This window comes from Coregonus lavaretus (genome assembly GCF_964263955.1).
Source record: "Coregonus lavaretus genome assembly, contig: HAP1_SCAFFOLD_540, whole genome shotgun sequence".
NCBI lineage: Eukaryota > Metazoa > Chordata > Actinopteri > Salmoniformes > Salmonidae > Coregonus > Coregonus lavaretus.
The window spans coordinates 234,825-252,220 of record NW_028158566.1 but is presented as its reverse complement, the minus strand read 5'-3'; the positions used below and the strand labels follow the sequence as shown (position 1 = coordinate 252,220).

Genomic DNA, 17,396 nt, shown 5'->3' with positions numbered 1-17,396 from the left:
AACCTTCATAACCATTTCTCTGCTATGGTACGAAAGATTTGCCAATCATTCATTTAGATTTCACAATTCTTGTATTGGCATTGAGGTTCAGTTTGTGAAATTGACATGTGGATATGGCATTGAACAATATGGAGTAAATTTGTTTTGTCAGGTTTTAGTGACCCAATGACAACCTATCTTTTTGTTAACTGAAGTTCAGTTTTTCAATAATCAGTGCTAGGACAGTGCACCCGGTGGTATTGGACCTGTAATGATATGAATTACCTTCATGATACTGAGGAAACTGAAGTGCCATAACTTCCGTACCAGTATTATTCTCATATTGGTTTTCAAGAACACCATGTCGTTCAATTAGGATTTTTCTGCAATTTAATCATCTAATTGAATCATTCTACTTTTGATTTCTGCTTGTTCCAGGTGCACATTTTACCATGTCTTCTCAATTCAGTTCTCAATTCAGTGTTTTTGTAGAACAAATTCAGATGTCTGTTCTTAGTTGGCATTTGCAAATATATAATGATTTGTTTGTGTATTTGAATATTTGCCTTTCAGCCTTAAAGTAAACTCTCCTCTGTCCTCATTTGCTTATTTGCTCTAAAAAATGTATGACTGTATAATTTCAATTTAATTATACGATTGTATTATTCACTCCATGCCCTGTGTTGTTTTATGGTCATTCAAAGGTTCACTGCATTTTGGTTTTAAAAACAGGATATACAGTAACAGCACTATGAAACCTGAATTCATTGTCTAAATTCATTTACAATCATTCATTTTATTTTCCTTATCTTCAATGCCAAACTATCCGGCCAATAATGTTTTCATTCAGTTCAATGCTTCTGTAGTCAATACTGGTTTTAACCTTAAATGGAGGAAATATTACAGTAATCTGCTGTATATAAATGCTTTGTTTATATTAAACGATTGCTACCCTTTGTTTTGACTGAGTCATGGTGTTGTGCATAAGGGGGGTTAGTGGGAGAGGATGCATACCTCACCTCATTGAAATACACGTGATAAACTCAGATGGATGGAGGCAAGTGGCCAGATAATTTTTTGCATTAAATGCCCACATTGATTTCCACACACAGATCAGAGTTCATTTGAATTTTCATGCTAAATCGGATCCCTTACACTTTGAAACATTTTGAATGTCCATGCTAAATCAGGTGTTTTTATATGCTCCTCTCTGGATAAATCGAATATTTTACTTTCCACTTCATTCTCTAATCATAAACCATGGTGTTCATCTCTACGGTTATCACCAACTTTCGTGAAATAATTTGTGTTCGCGAATGACTCGTTGTCCGAAAAGGAAGTACCAGAATGCAATGTGTTGTAGTCCTTCCAAAGCTCAAAGTACACAAACAACTTGGCTTCACTTTGGAACACATGGCTACGGTGCTGCAGGGAATGAAAACAACGTTTAGGTAGCCAAGTATTTATCTTTTATAAATTGCTTCCATTAACTTGTTGGAAACTGATGTTTCGCCAGTATTCAAATTTGTTTGGCAAAAAAAGGTAGGCTAATTTCGTTGCATGAGTAGCACGTTTAACAGTCTTGTCTTGTTTAGCTAGCTAGCCTAGCCGACTAAACTCCACAATTTACGATGGAGTTGAGACGCTACTAGTGTGGGCGGACTGGAGCTCCGACGTCACAAAATGTTTTTATAAAAAACGACTGATTTCAGCACCTAAAGAATAGCCCGCAATTACGAAGAACAATGTCGTGTGTAATTGCGGGCTATTCTTTTTGCGCTCAAATCAGTCGTTGAATTTTTTTTATTTATATATAACGTCATTTTATGTGACATAGTAAATCGTGGAGTTGAGGTTAATCGGCTATAGTTAGCCTAGTTAACGCAGCTAGTTAGTTACCCATTAGCGATTTTATGCATAATGTTTCATGCTATTTGCTTTATTACTATTTATCACTGCATGTAGCCTGTTTTGCTATTCAGGCAGTAAAGCTTTTCTGTCGTTTTAGAAGTAGGGAAATGCCTACACTCACCTACCACACAGTTAGCCATTGATCATGACTCCGTTCCATGACATTACACATAAGTAATTGGACGAAGGCGTCTTCTGTGCGGGGGGCTTTTTTGTTAAGAGCCCAGACGCTCGGTCTGAACATTAAAACGCATAACTTGCGGTACGGTTTCGGAAGCATAAGGCCCTCATCTTTCATTGCAGCGAGAAATACTTTTCTAAAAACAAAAAGGTTTAATTGATACACACCTTTTTATAGGGTTCCCACACGGCCATATTTCCAGTTTACGGAAACTGACTATCTGCATCTCGAACACCAGTGTGTTAACAGAAGATGGACTTCACAAAGGTGCTGTCGGCTGCAACTGTGTTAAAACAGTGTATAATAAGTGTGTATTTTACGATTGTGAAATTATTTTGATTGGATATGAAAGTAGAAGGATTTATGTTTCTAGAACCGTACCCCAATTGACAAATAGATTGAGTATTTTGAGTAAATTCTCCTTTAAACAAAACAAAACGGCCCTACACTATCAGGAGCAATGTTAGCCTCCTTTAGTCCATTATTGGGCTACAACACAGCTAGCCACATTTGCAGTACATGCTGGGATTCAATTTTACCTTATGACAAACAAAAAAGGTCAGTAGCTACACAACAAATTATTGCTCACTTATACCCTTTAATCATATCTCATTGGAAAGCTTAGATTCAGTTATCAGACACATTTCCAGAATGTTCATGTCAACAGAAATGTGGCCTTTGACCTCTAGGGTACATATCAGAATTACAAGTATAAATGGCTTTAAAACGGAAACCCTGATACATTTTAACTTTGTTTTAGAGGTGGTTCTAACTTCTGAAATTTCATGAAATTACTTTTCAAATGATATATAATATAACCAACTTTGAAAGCACCAGCTACAATTATTGGTTAAAAATCGCCCATGTTGTGACATTAGAATGTTGGAAGCTTAGCCATAGAATTCCATGTAATGGGGTAGCTATGTTTTTGGATTTTAACTTTGGTGATAGAGGCACCAAATTGCACACACGGCTAGGACAGGGTTTTTAAAACGATTTGTAGATAAAGGACCATCACAGAATTCACCCATTAATCCCACAGAAGCCTTTTTCCAATATGGCCGCCAAACAACTCAATGGGGTCTTATTGGACAATTTCGCATGACCATATCTGTATGAAATATAATTGGTTTAATGCCCAGAAATGTCTTAATGTTAATAGTGATGTAGAATTCACAACCACATGGGCCAGGTGTGCCAGATATATAACGTTGTTAAATTATTCACATAATTTGGTTTTCTTTATGAGGACTATAAACCATGCCTTGTACATTCAATTGCAATGTACATAAGTAAAATCCTATGTTGGGCCTGTTGAGGCCAATTATATTACTTTTAGTATTCTAGTAACAGACCAAGCTGCTATGTCCCCATAGTAAGAATACATTTTAATTTAGACTATGTGTAAGGGTTTGCTGCTCTTACAATCAGGTGAAAACGTATTGGCATTACTATGTAATTTTACATTGTAATGTATGCGGCAAGTTTCTAGTCCTCTGCTTTACGAAAACAGTTAATAGGATAACGTATATAATTTTAAATTGGCTGACATCATGAGTATTCACATGTACATATCCATTTGACATGTTTGAAGATGAAATATTGCAATTATTCGTCGTATCTTCAGAAATCAGCGATTCAGACAGCTTTTTGGGCACATTCTTACCCCAATTCTGTGAATAATTTAACATCCTGATATATCTGGCACACCTGGCTCATTTGATTGTGTATTTTACATCACTATTAACATTTTAAAGATATTTCTGGGCACACTACAATTATATTTCATACAGGTATCGCATGTGAAATTATCCAATGAGACCCCATTGAGTTGTTTGGCAGCCATATTGGGAAAAGGCTTCTGTGGGGTTAAGGAGTGAATTCTGTGATGGCCCTATATCTAAAAATATTTTTAAAACCCTGTTCTAGCCGTGTGTGCAATTTGGTACCGATATCACCAAAGTTGATATCCAAAAACATAGCTACCCCATTACATGGAATTCTATGGCTAAGCATCCAACATTCTAATGTCAATGGCACAAAATTGGTGATTTTTAATCAATAGTTGTATCTGGTGCTTTCAAAGTTGGTTATATTATATATCATTTGAAAGGTAATTTCATGACCTTTCAGAACCACTTGTCAAACCAAAATTTAAAATGTATCATGGTTTCCGCTTTAAAGCCATGTACACATGTAATTCTAATATGTACCCTAGAGGTCAAAGTTCTGTTGACCTGAACTTTCTGAAAATGTGTCTGACGGATAACTGTGAATCTAAGCTTTCCAATGAGATATGATTACATAAAAAAAAAAATGTTTGTCATTTAGCAGACGCTTTTATCCAGAGCGACTTACAGTATGTGAGTGCATAAAAAATTGTTCATACTGGCCCCCGTGGGAATCGAACCCACAACCTTGGCGTTGCAAGCGCCATACTCTACCAACATGAGCTACAGGGTATAAGCGAGCAATACCTTTTCATATAATGACATCGTTTGTCATATGGGGAATATTAACAGGATGGAGGGATTAAATAAATAATAATACCACACAAAGCTGCCATCGCTGCACTGCTATCACACATTCCAACTCTAGGGACATACACCTTGAAAAAAGTCACTGAGACAACATTCGTTGGTAGGCACCCGTCAAGGGGAATTTACCATTTAGCAGACGCTTTTATCCAGAACGACTTAGTCGTGCGTGCATAGATTTTACGTATGGGTGGTCCCGGGAATCGAAACCCACTATCCTGTCGTTGCAATAGCAACCGAGCTACAGAGAGTGACAGATATACAGGCAACCATTGTGCTATAAAAAGAGAGACCAAGGAAATGTTTTGTAGGCTATAGCTAAGTTTTCCCTCATCAGGATGAGGAATGTAATATATTTCCTTTATCCATGAACGTGTCTAATAGACTGTCCTCTGTACCTCCAACTAGGTGCCTTGGTTGAAGATGGATGCAGTTCCTTGCACTTGGAACACTACAAGAGTCCAGGAGTCGTTTGCTCGGACTAAGCCTGCATCAGACGCTCTAACAAAGCTGGCAAAACTTGTGGCACAAAAGCAAGAGAGTGAAAGCCAAAACCAACTACTGCCTGATGTGTCCCCATGTGTGTGCGCAGAGTGCGGCCAGGGATTCTCTGACATGGCCGAGTTATTGCACCACCAGCAGGGAGAACATGCCTTACGTAAGCGTCACCGATGCCTTTCCTGTGGCAAGGAGTTTTCTCTCCTATCCTCTCTGCAGTTGCACAAGTGCATTCATGATGCAGCCCCTTGTCAGCTCTGTTGTGGTAAATCTCAGCTAGGTGCTCCATGCAGTGCATGCAAGGCTTCAACCTCAGACTCTCAGAGTGTCCAGAATAAATCCCTTCATCACCAGTCCCACCATCATGAAAGCAGATTATATGCCTGTGCTCCGTGTGGTAAAAGCTTTAGCCAAAAGCAAGCTTTGCTTCACCATCAGCAGGCTGGCTGCAGTAAATCTGCCTCACGAACTTCGAAGGTTGTCAGCCCTCCCGCTGACTCTCCCTCGCCTGAATCTGCCGTCTCAGACTCTCCCCCACCTGACTCTCCCCCACCTGACTCTCCCCCACCTGACTCTCCCCCACCTGACTCTCCCCCACCTGACTCTCCCCCACCTGACTCTCCCCCACCTGACTCTCCCCGACCTGACTCTTCTCCACCTGACTCTCCCCCACCTGATGCCACTAGTTCCCCAGATCCTGACAGGCCAAGCCAATGCCCACTTTGCGTCAAGAGCTTTCGCTCTGGGGCTGGCCTTGCCTGCCATCAGCGATCCACCCATCAGAAGGAGTGGAGCATCTCTAAGTATCTCCCACCAAAAGGAGGATGCACAAATGGGGTCGATAGAATATCCCAGCAGAAGTCTGGGCCATCCCAACCCAAAGGAAGAGGGAGAAAGCAGGTAAATGGAAAATCCAAGCAGAAGAGCCAGCTTCTCTCCTGTCGTTCCTGTGATAGGGTCTTCCTAAGCACTGCCAAGCTGTACTTGCACAGACAAGAGTCTCACAGCAGAGAGAAGGATATCAGAAGAGATCCAAGGCCGCTGATTAGCAAGCGGAGGAAAAGAGAGACTTACCCCTGTGAAGTTTGTGGTAAAGTGTTCTTGCACCACTTGTCACTTAAGGCACACGTCAAGAACCATAGTCAAGAACCACCAAGCCAAGTTCAGCAGGTTGGGAAAGCAGCCAAGGAGCCCAAGTTAGCTGAGAAGACGCCAAAAAAGCCTAAAATCAATCTAGCGCGGAAGGTGGGAAGAACACTGGTCAAGGCTGGCAGAGGGAGACCAAAGAAAATTCCAGAGGAAGAGGGAGAGTTTCCTTGCCCGTCTTGTGCTGAGGTGTTTTCTTTGCAGTCTGCCCTGAAGGAGCATGAGGAGCTGCATCAGCCTACAGGGAGTATGAGACACTGCAGCGTGTGCAGTCAGGGCATGGGCATCTCTAAGAAGCCTGGGGCCAAGCTTCGGAGGGCCTACCACTGTGTGCCCTGCCTGAAGGCTTTTGTAACACTGGACACTTTCTTACAACACTGCCAAGATCACCTCATTGTCAGTGGCGATGAGGAGGGGAGCGATTATGACCCTGACAGCAAAATCTGAGATGATGTACTCCTTCGTTTTTTTTTAACAAGCTGTACTGAGTTCCCGAGATATTATGTGTTCATGTACATTTAAAGTGTGATATATTTAGACCACTCACCAGAATAGCTGTTTGAATGTAATTCATATCAACATGCGATTCAAGTTGCAACCATTTAGTGTTCTATTTTGTTTTTGTTTGGTGTGCTGTCTGATACAATTCATTTTGTGACTGGCCAACAGTGGTATGCTGTGAAAGCAGTGCAGAAACAATCTTAACAGGCCTAAATCCTCGTCATTGTTGATTCTTGATTTAGATATTTTATATTCCATTACAAATGTTGATCGGATCCAACCATCCATTTGTCGATTTTGGTTGAAATGAAATGAATATATGCGAGAACTAATTTAGCATGTTGCTGGAGCATTAAAGGTCCAAAGCAGCTGTTATCTCAATATCAAATCATTTCTGGGTAACAAATTAAGTACCTCACTGTGATTGTTTTAAATTTAAATGGTCAAAAAGAAACAAAAATAGCTTCTTAGCAAAGAGCAATTTCTCTAGCAAGAATTTTGCTAGGACTGTCTGGGGGGCTGAGTGGGGAGGGGAAAACTGAAAGCTGTTATTGGGATCGAGGTTTGGAACTCTTATTTGCTATTAACTGATTTACCCAAAATGTACTCCATCCCACCAAAACAAGCTGAAATCTCAGTCAGTCTTTTCAAACAGCTCTTACACTAAAAGGGCATTATCATCATTTTCACCATTTCACAGTATTATTCCAACCTCATAGTGTGGAAAGATACACTGAGTATACCAAACATTATGAACACCTTCCTAATATTGAGTTGCACCCCCCCCTCCCCTTTTTCCCTCAGAACAGCCTCAATTCATCGGGCCATGGACTGTACAAGGTGTTGAAAGCGTTCCACAGGGATGCTGGCCCATGTTGACTCCAATGCTTCCCACAGTTGTGTCAAGTTGGCTGGATGTCCTTTGGGTGGTGGACCATTCTTGAAACACATGGGAAACTGTTGAGCGTGAAAAACCCAGCAGCGTTGCAGTTCTTGACACAAACCGGTGTGCCTGGCATCTACTACCATTTTGTGACAAAACTATCGGTAGAGTTGAAAATGCGATGGAAACACATTGAACTTTTTAGATGTTTTATTCGGTACGGGAAAATGTGCGTGAAAAAAAGTACATGGTCAGGTTTTGATGACTCATGATGACCATATTTCCATTTAATGGGATTTGTTTTTAGTCTTGATGGCATTGGACTTATATGTAAGTGTGACACTGATTTAGCATTAATTTCATGATTATTTACCTATGCGTCTGCCTTTCTGTCTGTGTGATGCATACTCATGGAGCCAGTTAAGGCCATCTTTAACAATGTGACATAACATAACATTTTCTCTGGAAGAAGATTTGTCTTGGATATTATGCAAAACAAGCAGTGATTGCAACCTTCCTGCTACTGTTGGTTAGAAATTGGTTTACCAGGTTTATTCATTTTCTGCAGTTTTGTAAAAAAAAGACTTAAAGGTAGACGTCGCGCTTCAACACTCTTAGTTGTTTCGGAAATTGACCCACTATGCTGTTTACTTTCTGCATCTACGTCATCGCTGATTCTACCTTTCAAAGAAAGTCATATTTTATTTGAATTTTTTTATTTATTTTTCTACTTCGGAAAAGTGCCTTTTTGTGTTCGAGTTAGCAACCTTTTCTTAGAACATACCTCATTAAAAGGATTCTCCCATTAAGATGTTTTGTGTTTACTCCATTGATCTTGTTACAGAATAAAATATTGCTACATTATTCAATAGACACAATACTATACTATCTATATATACGATATCCATTACAACATAAGAAAGGATCTTGGGCTTGCAGAGTTGTTCAGATGTGGCACTGCCCTGCATTCTAAAATGTGATTTGTTGATTTACATGGCACATTTTTACACTGATGCAGATTGTGAAACTACCCTCAAATCAACAAATAATGTTGATTTATGGAGAGTGAGAAATTTTATATGGCACAGTAAATATGCACACATTTCGAACAAAACTTTTCTGTCAAGGTAGTTCTGCAATTTATGTGAAGAGAGAAAAAAAGCAAGATGCAGTACATCCACTGTTCAATGATCTACTCCCATACAGTAGAGCGGTGACATGCCCGTTTATGTTAGAGGAAGTTGGGGGGGGTCTTTTTGAAATTAATTGGGCTCTTTAATTTTGTAATTTTTTTTAGAAGTACGGAGTTGGGTAGGAGGATTTAGAAATGTGGAGCTAATGGATTACATTGACCACAACCTCCAGCACAGTAGGTGGCGGCATCCACCTTTAACGTTTGTTTGCGGACCGCTATTATATCATAGAAGAAGACGTTTTCCGGCTCTGCTCTTGCATGCTTTCCGCTTTTTTCACAGAAGCAAGTCTTACGAACTGAAGGTCCACAACAAAAAGAAGAAACATGAGTAAAGCACACCCACCAGAGTTGAAAAAGTGAGTTGAAAAAAATTATATATATAGAGATATTTAATCTTCGATCCAGTTTAATCGCTAATATTTCGCTGTTCATTGTATATACTGTGGCTAGCAAGCTAGCATAGGTAATTACGCGCTAGCACAAAGCCACCCGTAGTCGGTAGCTAGCTAACGCTGTTGTGGCTAGTAAAATGTCTAGCTAGCTATTGAATTAAACGGTTAGATATCTAAACCATGCAATCATTGACATTGAATTGATGCACGAATATCATTAAAAGTGTCAGTATTATGAACGAAAGCGATTTGAACAGTTGGGTTCTCAGGTTGACCAAGCTTGTGGCGGGCTAGCTCTGGTCCATCGCTCGACAACAACGAGTTGCCTCTGCGCTCTGTCGCATTAAAATGACCGAGGTAAAGACAGATTGAGGTTGGATATTCGCCTGTAGTTTTCCTTACGTCCACCAACAGCAGTAGGGACCGTCAACATAGTGACAAATCTAATTTTTCAAATTGTAAAAGCTCTTTAACCATTACTCCTAAAACTTTAAAAACGTGTTCTAGTTAACCAGATGGCAGAGACACATATTGCACACTTTTTTTGTTGATTTACATCTCGCACTATTTTAAATTATGTATTATAATTTTTAAAATTCAATAGAGCCTTGGTCATGTGAACCATACACCTCAAACAAGGTTCATAATGTACACTCAGTGGATCTACACATTACACACCCTTTTGTTTGAAAAGTTTCAAATTTCAATAGCTCCTTAGTCATATGACTTACAACCCTCAAACTACTTTCAGAATCTCAACTGAGTAGCCTTATATGTAGCACAACCCTTTGTTTGTCCATTTTCATCTCAGGTGATTTTACATGAATTTTCCTGTTTTTCATTCTTCAATAGCTCTCTGGTCATGTGACCTACTGACCTTTACTTTTACATTTTTAGTCATTTAGCAGACGCTCTTATCCAGAGCGACTTACAGTTAGTGAGTGCATACATTTTCAAACAAGGTTCAGAATGTCCACTGACTACCCTTCTATATTGCACATTTTTGTTTGTCCATTTTCATCTCATGCGGTGTTACGTACATTTTTCATAGTTTTGAATTTCAATAGCTCCTTGGTCATGTCAGTTACACACCTAAGAAGTGTGTAGTGGATATATACCCACATTGCATAACCTAGTTATGTATCTTCTATATTGTTGTACATATTAGAATATTAGTTTGACAATTAGGGGGTTCAGTCCAGTGTTGTGTTTACTCTCTTTTCTTTAATGTTTATCTATAATAATTGGTAGTTCTGAGTACTTATTTTCCCTTTCCTTAAGTCTTCATTTTGCTAAAGTATTTAACAGCGGAACACAATAGGAGAGACAAAGAGAATATCTCCTTTCGTCGTTAATATCAACCATAAAGGAAAAGGGCAAAGTACGAGAGTCACTTTATTCATTGTCCAAAGCAGGGATGGAGAGTGAACTGCACGGATAGGAAGGCAGGCTGCAGTGGGTTCGCTGGTCAATACATACACTGAACATGTAACCACAATAATGGTGGCCAGATAATCAATGAATTAAAATGGAATATTGACAAATTAAACACAAATTGTAGACCTTTAATCTTTTCCAACATGTCAACAGACAGTTTACTTCAAATAATTACAAAACATTTCAGTGTTAACTTTCTCTTTATCCCTGGTTGATGTAAATTTCAGAGCCTCTTCAGCGTGGATGGGGTTTAGCAAAGACAGCACTTCCAGTTTGTGTTCTTCACTCTGTTGAACTATTTTGTATTCATCCCTAGGCACAGCACATGGAACAACTGTTGGCATGCAAAACATTCAATCTAAAACGGAACAAAGCGTAACACATTATAAATATCAATGCAGTATGACAAATTAGCCATCCATTGTGTTATATCATAAATTGTCTTACATGCCGTCACTGTTGTCAAAAGATTATAAACATGTTACATAAAGTTACTAACCCAGTCAGTATCTGGGCCACATCCAGGTTCTTTATCAGTGGCACACATGAAGCAGTTGTTGGCTTTGTTGAACTCGGAAATCATAGGCATGAACTGAACATATGGTTGTCCCACACAACTACATAAAAAAATAAAGAACTGACATTTACTTTGAATAAAATGTCATTTACATACCAGACATTTTTAGTATATCCTCAGCCATTTTATTTTCGCAGTTGCTCCATGTGTTTTTGTGAAGGTTCTATATCCATTTGGGAGGGGATGTTGGAAGTTCTGTGCAACTTCCTTGGCCCTCTACACCAAAAAATCAAATGGAGTTTTTGACCTAATTGTCACATAACAGCTAACCATTCATTATTGAAAATATAACTATCAAACCTGCATTACAAAGACCCCTCAGCTGAAGGTGTCCTGCTGCATGGTGGGAGTTATTTCTCCTCCTTTCCACTCTATGTCCTCCCAGTCGTCTTTTCCATGGCAGGATCTTCTCATTTTGAAGTAGTCTCTTTTTTTAAATGTAAACATAATGGAATTCTGATTTAGTTATAGGCAAATGAATACACAGGCCAAAACTGTATGCTGTTTTCCTTATCAGCATAATCTAGTAGCGGTAATTTCCTTTATGCCCCATTCTACACCATTTACAGGAGAATAATACAAGTAGCATATACTCTCTTTTTTCCCCCCAAATGACTTCTGAGTGTGGGTGTCCACTGTGCAGCAATGTCCACACCTACTGGGTCCCACGCTTACATATTTAAGTCTAATAGCGTTAGATGAAAGTAGACAAACAACAGTGTGTGATATGAAGGCATAGTGAACGGACAATCTAGAGCATGTTTTTTAGGGTGGTAGGTCACATGACCAGGGAACTATTGAAATAAATAAAAGCCATTTTAAAATATTCATGTAAAACCGTGTGAGATGAAAAATGGACAAACCTAAAGGGTGTGCAATATAGAAGGGTAGCCAGTGTACATTCTGTCCCCAACGTGCTATATGGATCTCTTGTGTAAAAAGGGTAATTTCAACAAACTTTTGATGCTTTACCGACAAAACTAGTTCTGGTCCAGGTCCACGCGCATGCAGCTCGTAGTGCAAATCAGACGTATGCGCGTGGACCAGAGCTAGCCTGGTACACACATGCACAGCCAAACCCTCTCTGGTATAGCCATACAATTTGTGGTGTAGCAATCTTTATTTAGCAACTAATAATAACATGTTTTTTTTTTTCATTTCAGGTTCATGGACAAGAAGCTTTCGTGTGAGTACTGATTCTGAATATCCATGGTTCTGCTGAGTTGAATGGACAAACCTCATCTCTTTGGGTGCAGAGACTCTGATTGCATAATGTTGACAAACCCAATTAGGGCTGGATGATGTGGCCTAAAAATCATATCTAGATTTTTTTTCTCAACTTATGGGGCAACTCACGATATACACTACATGACCAAACGTATGTGGACACCTGCTTGTCCAACATCTCATTCCAACATCATGGGCATTAATATAGAGTTGGTCCCCCCCTTTGCTGCTATAACAGCCTCCACTCTTCTGGGAAGGCTTTCCACTAGATGTTGGAACATTGCTGCAGGGGACTTGCTTCCATTCAGCCACAAGAGCATTAGTGATGTTGGGCACTGATGTTGGACGATTACGCCTGGCTCGCAGTCGGCATTCCAATTCATCCCAAAAGTGTTCGATGGGGTTGAGGTCAGGGCTCTGTGCAGGCCAGTCAAGTTCTTCCACACCGATCTTGACAAACCATTTCTGTATGGACCTCGCTTTGTGCACGGGGGCATTGTCATGCTGAAACAGGAAAGGGACGTCCCCAAACAGTGGCCACAAAGTTGGAAGCACAGAATCGTCTAGAATGTCATTGTATGCTGTAGCGCTAAGATATCCCTTCACTGGAACTAAGGGACCTAGCTCGAACCATGAAAAACATCCCAGACAATTATTACTCCTCCACCAAACTTTACAGTAACTACGCATTGGGCAGGTAGAGTTCTCCTGGCATCCGCCAATCCCAGATTCTTACGTCGGAGTGCCAAATGGTGAAGCGTGAGCTTTTGTTGTAGGCACAACGCATCGGAGTAGGATTCTACACAGACCAGTGGGGCATAACCAATCAGAGCTGCAGTAGGCCTATATGCAAATAGACCGTTGCCATATATGGTAGGGCGGCAGGTAGCTTAGTGGGTAAGAGCGTTGTGCCAGTAACCGAAAGGTCGCTGGTTCTAATCCCCGAGCCAACTAGGTGAAAAATCTGTCGATGTGCCCTTGAGCAAGGCACTTAACCCTAATTGCTCCTGTAAGTCGCTCTGGATAAGAGCGTCTGCTAAATGACCAAAAAAAAAAAAAAATAATAATAATAATATGGATCTGTGCCATTCACTCTGAACTGGACTGTGTTTACACCATGAGCGGTCGTGAGTAGAAGCGCTTGTTTTGAGATCAAAGCGAGAGCTGCGTGTAGCCACGTGTGAACATTTTGTTCATATCCTTTGCTAGTAGTGAGTTACTAGACCCAGTTATAGATCATTTGTAGTCAGTAATGGGGGAGTGATAGCTTCCTACAAGAGCACAAAACATGTACGTTTCTAGACCTCTTTGAAAAGCCAGTCAGGTGAAGTGCTTTTCTTATCTTAAAGGGGCAGTGATTTATTTTGAGACAGGCTTGAATAAGCTAAAAATAGGCAGAGGGTACCATAATTTGTCTGATTCTCTGTAATAATGCTATGGGAATAATAATGGATTTTATTTTGTAAAGTGGTTTCTTGCATCAAACACAACATTTTCAGTCACCTCCTTGTCTGAAGGACAAGTGGATAAACAGGTTAATGTCAAGCCCTGCATTCAAAAGTCTCATGGAATGTAGGCCCACATTGAATACCACACATTGGCTGCTACTGTAGGCTGAATGATAGAACAGCCATTTCCATGTTAATGTTATGGGATGCATTTTCTCCATTGTTTTTGATTGAAGTTTGCGCTCAGCAGATCTGAAATCTGCTCAGTGCCGGAAAAAAACTAAAGGGAACAGGCCGTCATATTTCTATTGTTTATCACAGAAAGAATGTAGCCAGCTACATTTCCTAATGTTTTGCTACCGGAGGAAAGTACTGGAGAAAAGATTGCCTACACATCAGTCTGGTGATCCAATGATAAGAGCAAGGATAAGATATTTCATCCGAGTGGAGAGGTGCAACTGAAGAACTAAATGTGTCCTTTTACATTCATGATTTGGAGCGAACCCTGACTGAACCCGAGCAGAATGTACAATAAGAAGCATTTTAGATCTGCCTTTTCTGGTTGGAAAACGCAAAATCCTGTGTTAACGCAACCCCAGGTTTAACCTGCTTTTTGCAATCACTGATCTGGCTTTCAAGTCTATGAAAATGCCCTTTTTGTTACACATTTTACCAGAACTATAACAATGACTAATTTCTGGTACCAGGCATTATAGAACATTAACACTTCTCATAAACAATCTCTCTAGCACAAGTCCACATGCTAGTGAGTAGCCAGCTAATCTTTTATATTTGAAGTCTAGCCTACTTGGATCTATTTGCTTGCTAACAAGGTAGAACAGTTGAACTGTAATGAATCAACATAGCCTGTTCACTTTGTTTAGATGTTGAAATCAAGTGGCCTACCTGGATAAGATGCTTATTGATCAGAATGAGAACGAGTTGTCAATTTCTTATATAAATTAGTCTTTTTATGCTCATTGCACATTTATAAAACACAAACAAGACAGCTAGCACAACAGCATGTGGCTAAAATGCTGCTAGCCGCAATGCCGTGCGCGACAAACTGAACATTAATTTAACACAATCATTTTAATTGATACTCACGTTAAGTGTCTGCTCTGTTAAAAATGTTGGCAGTTGAGACATATGGGTATCGTTAGAAGGAGAATCTAACGATACCAAGTAGCAAGTTGAAACTGCTTGTCAGAGAGGAAGAAGTGATCTTTGTAGTTGTGAGGAGCATGGTGTCTGTGTGCGAGTGGGAAGGTGCACAGAAGGAGCAAAGGAGACCAGAGAAACAAACGCTCATAAAAACATTTTGAAAAACTAGATTCTTGCGATACAGGCATTTGGAACATCGCGCTAAATAATAATAAATAATATGCCATTTAGCAGACGCTTTTATCCAAAGCGACTTAGTCGCTAAAACGTTAATTTGATGCAGTGCATTCAAAGTATTCAGACCCCTTGACTTTCCACATTTTGTTAAGTTAAAGCCTTATTCTAAAATAGATTAAATTGTTTTTTTCTCATCAATCTACACACAATACCCCATAATAACAAAGCAAAAACAGGTTTTAGAAATTCTTGCAAATGTATAAAAAAAAAAAAAAAAAAAACATACCAGACCCTTTGCTATGAGACTTGAAATTGAGCTCCGGTGCATCCTGTTTCCTTTGATCATCCTTGATGTTTCTACAACTTGATTGGAGTCCACCTGTGGTAATTCAATTGATTGGACATGATTTGGAAAGGCACACACCTGTCTATATAAGGTCCCACAGTTGACAGTGCATGTCAGAGCAAAAACCAAGCCATGAGGTCGAAGGAATTGTCTGTAGAGCTCCGAGACAGCATTGTGTCGAGGCACAGAACTGGGGAAGGGTACCAAAAAATGTCTGCAGCATTGAAGGTCCCCAAGAACACAGTGGACTCAATCATTCTTAAATGGAATAAGTTTGGAACCACCAAGACACTTCCTAGAGCTGGCCGCACGGCCAAACTGAGCAATCGGGGGAGAAGGCCTTGGTCAGGGAGGTGAAGGACTGAAATGAAAAGTGTCCAACTTGTTTTGCGTTATTGCAGGGATAATCTTTTATTTTTCTTGAGTGGATGGTCGGGGGGCCGGAACATAATTAAGCAATAAGGCCCGAGAGGTGTGGTATATGGCCAATATACCGCGGCTAAGGGCTGTTCTTATGCGCAACGCGGAGGGCTTGGATTCAGCCCTTAGCTGTGGTATATTGGCCATATACCACAAACCCCTGAGGTGCCTTATTGCTATTATAAACTGGTTACCCACGTAATTAGAGCAGTAAAAATAAATGTTTTGTCATACCCGTGGTATACGGTCTGATATACCACGGCTGTCAACCAATCAGCATTCAGGGCTCGAGCCACCCAGTTTATAATTAAAAATCATTTGTAGACTGCAAGAAGCCCAAACAGATGTTTGACTAAAATATAATTCCAAGCCTTGCTTACATTGGTATACCATTACGCGTCTCATATGCATGGGAATACTTGGGAACAGATTTCTTAAAATTAAAATCACTGAGCTCATTCCCTGGTGTTTTTAGTCTTGTGGCTAACAATGAAAATCGGGGAACCCTGTCTTATTGTTCTTACAGTTGTACATCTTGTCCCTCAGTGAAGCTGAACGGTGGCAGGCAGGTCCAAGGAGTCCTGCGAGGGTTTGACCCCTTCATGAACTTGGTGATGGATGACTGCTTGGAGATGGCCCCAGGGGGGCTACAGAACACGATAGGCATGGTGGTCAGTATCTACAGCGTTGTTAACTACATCCACACTACCTCTGGGGACAGACACATTTAGCTTTTATTCATTTTTTTATTTTATTTTTTTGGTCATTTAGCAGACGCTCTTATCCAGAGCGACTTACAGGAGCAATTAGGGTTAAGTGCCTTGCTCAAGGGCACATCGACAGATTTTTCACCTAGTCGGCTCGGGGATTAGAACCAGCGACCTTTCGGTTACTGGCACAACGCTCTTACCCACTAAGCTACCTGCCGCCCTTCATCAATGTCACCACATACCTTTTTTTTTGTTGTTGTTGCACGTAAATCAATGAATTATGCTATTTCTTTTTATTTTATTTTAACTATCTGTAGGTAATCCGAGGAAACAGTATCATCATGTTGGAGGCCCTTGAGAGAGTATGAGGGGTTGGGATGGCAGAATCGGCTTCAAGAAAGTGGAATAATGGACCGTTTTTTTCTGATACATTTAAACAGATGTTTCATTTGGAAATGTTTTGAATTGTGAAATCTTGTGAATAAACTTGGATATTTGTTTTCTTTATTTTTGCGTAATTGTGTTTTTAGCTCTACATGTTTCAAGCACTTGATTGATTTATTCTTGACAAGGTGTGCATACATAGCCTTTTATTAGAAGTTACATTTAAAAGGGATACTTTGGGATGTTGGCTATGAGGCCCTTTATCTACTTCCCCAGAGTCAGA

The 17,396-nt window shown here is 40.0% G+C and overlaps 2 protein-coding genes across 2 annotated transcripts; both read left to right on the top strand.

Moving 5' to 3' along the window:
* The first annotated feature begins 1,361 nt into the window (after nt 1-1,361).
* Nucleotides 1,362-8,437, top strand: LOC311123815 (uncharacterized protein). Its single transcript, XM_084198042.1, has 2 exons — nt 1,362-1,430; nt 5,017-8,437. The coding sequence occupies exon 2, from the start codon at nt 5,032-5,034 to the stop codon at nt 6,697-6,699; it is 1,668 nt and encodes a 555-aa protein (XP_084054168.1). The 5' UTR covers nt 1,362-1,430; nt 5,017-5,031; the 3' UTR covers nt 6,700-8,437.
* Nucleotides 8,438-9,080: 643 nt separating this feature from the next.
* On the top strand, nt 9,081-17,236 carry LOC311123814 (small nuclear ribonucleoprotein G). The gene is made up of 4 exons (XM_084198041.1): nt 9,081-9,187; nt 12,401-12,423; nt 16,566-16,690; nt 17,047-17,236. The coding sequence occupies exons 1-4, from the start codon at nt 9,156-9,158 to the stop codon at nt 17,095-17,097; spliced, it is 231 nt and encodes a 76-aa protein (XP_084054167.1). The 5' UTR covers nt 9,081-9,155; the 3' UTR covers nt 17,098-17,236.
* The last annotated feature ends 160 nt before the right edge of the window (nt 17,237-17,396 follow it).

What these genes read in the sequence shown, in the direction of transcription:
- LOC311123815 (XM_084198042.1), top strand. Translation starts at nt 5,032, where the DNA reads ATGGATGCAGTTCCTTGCACTTGGAACACTACAAGAGTCCAGGAGTCG.
- LOC311123814 (XM_084198041.1), top strand. Translation starts at nt 9,156, where the DNA reads ATGAGTAAAGCACACCCACCAGAGTTGAAAAA. An exon ending in CATGGACAAGAAGCTTTCGT is followed by an intron (nt 12,424 to 16,565) that starts GTGAGTACTGAT and finishes CTTGTCCCTCAG; the next exon opens with TGAAGCTGAACGGTGGCAGG. An exon ending in AGAACACGATAGGCATGGTG is followed by an intron (nt 16,691 to 17,046) that starts GTCAGTATCTAC and finishes AACTATCTGTAG; the next exon opens with GTAATCCGAGGAAACAGTAT.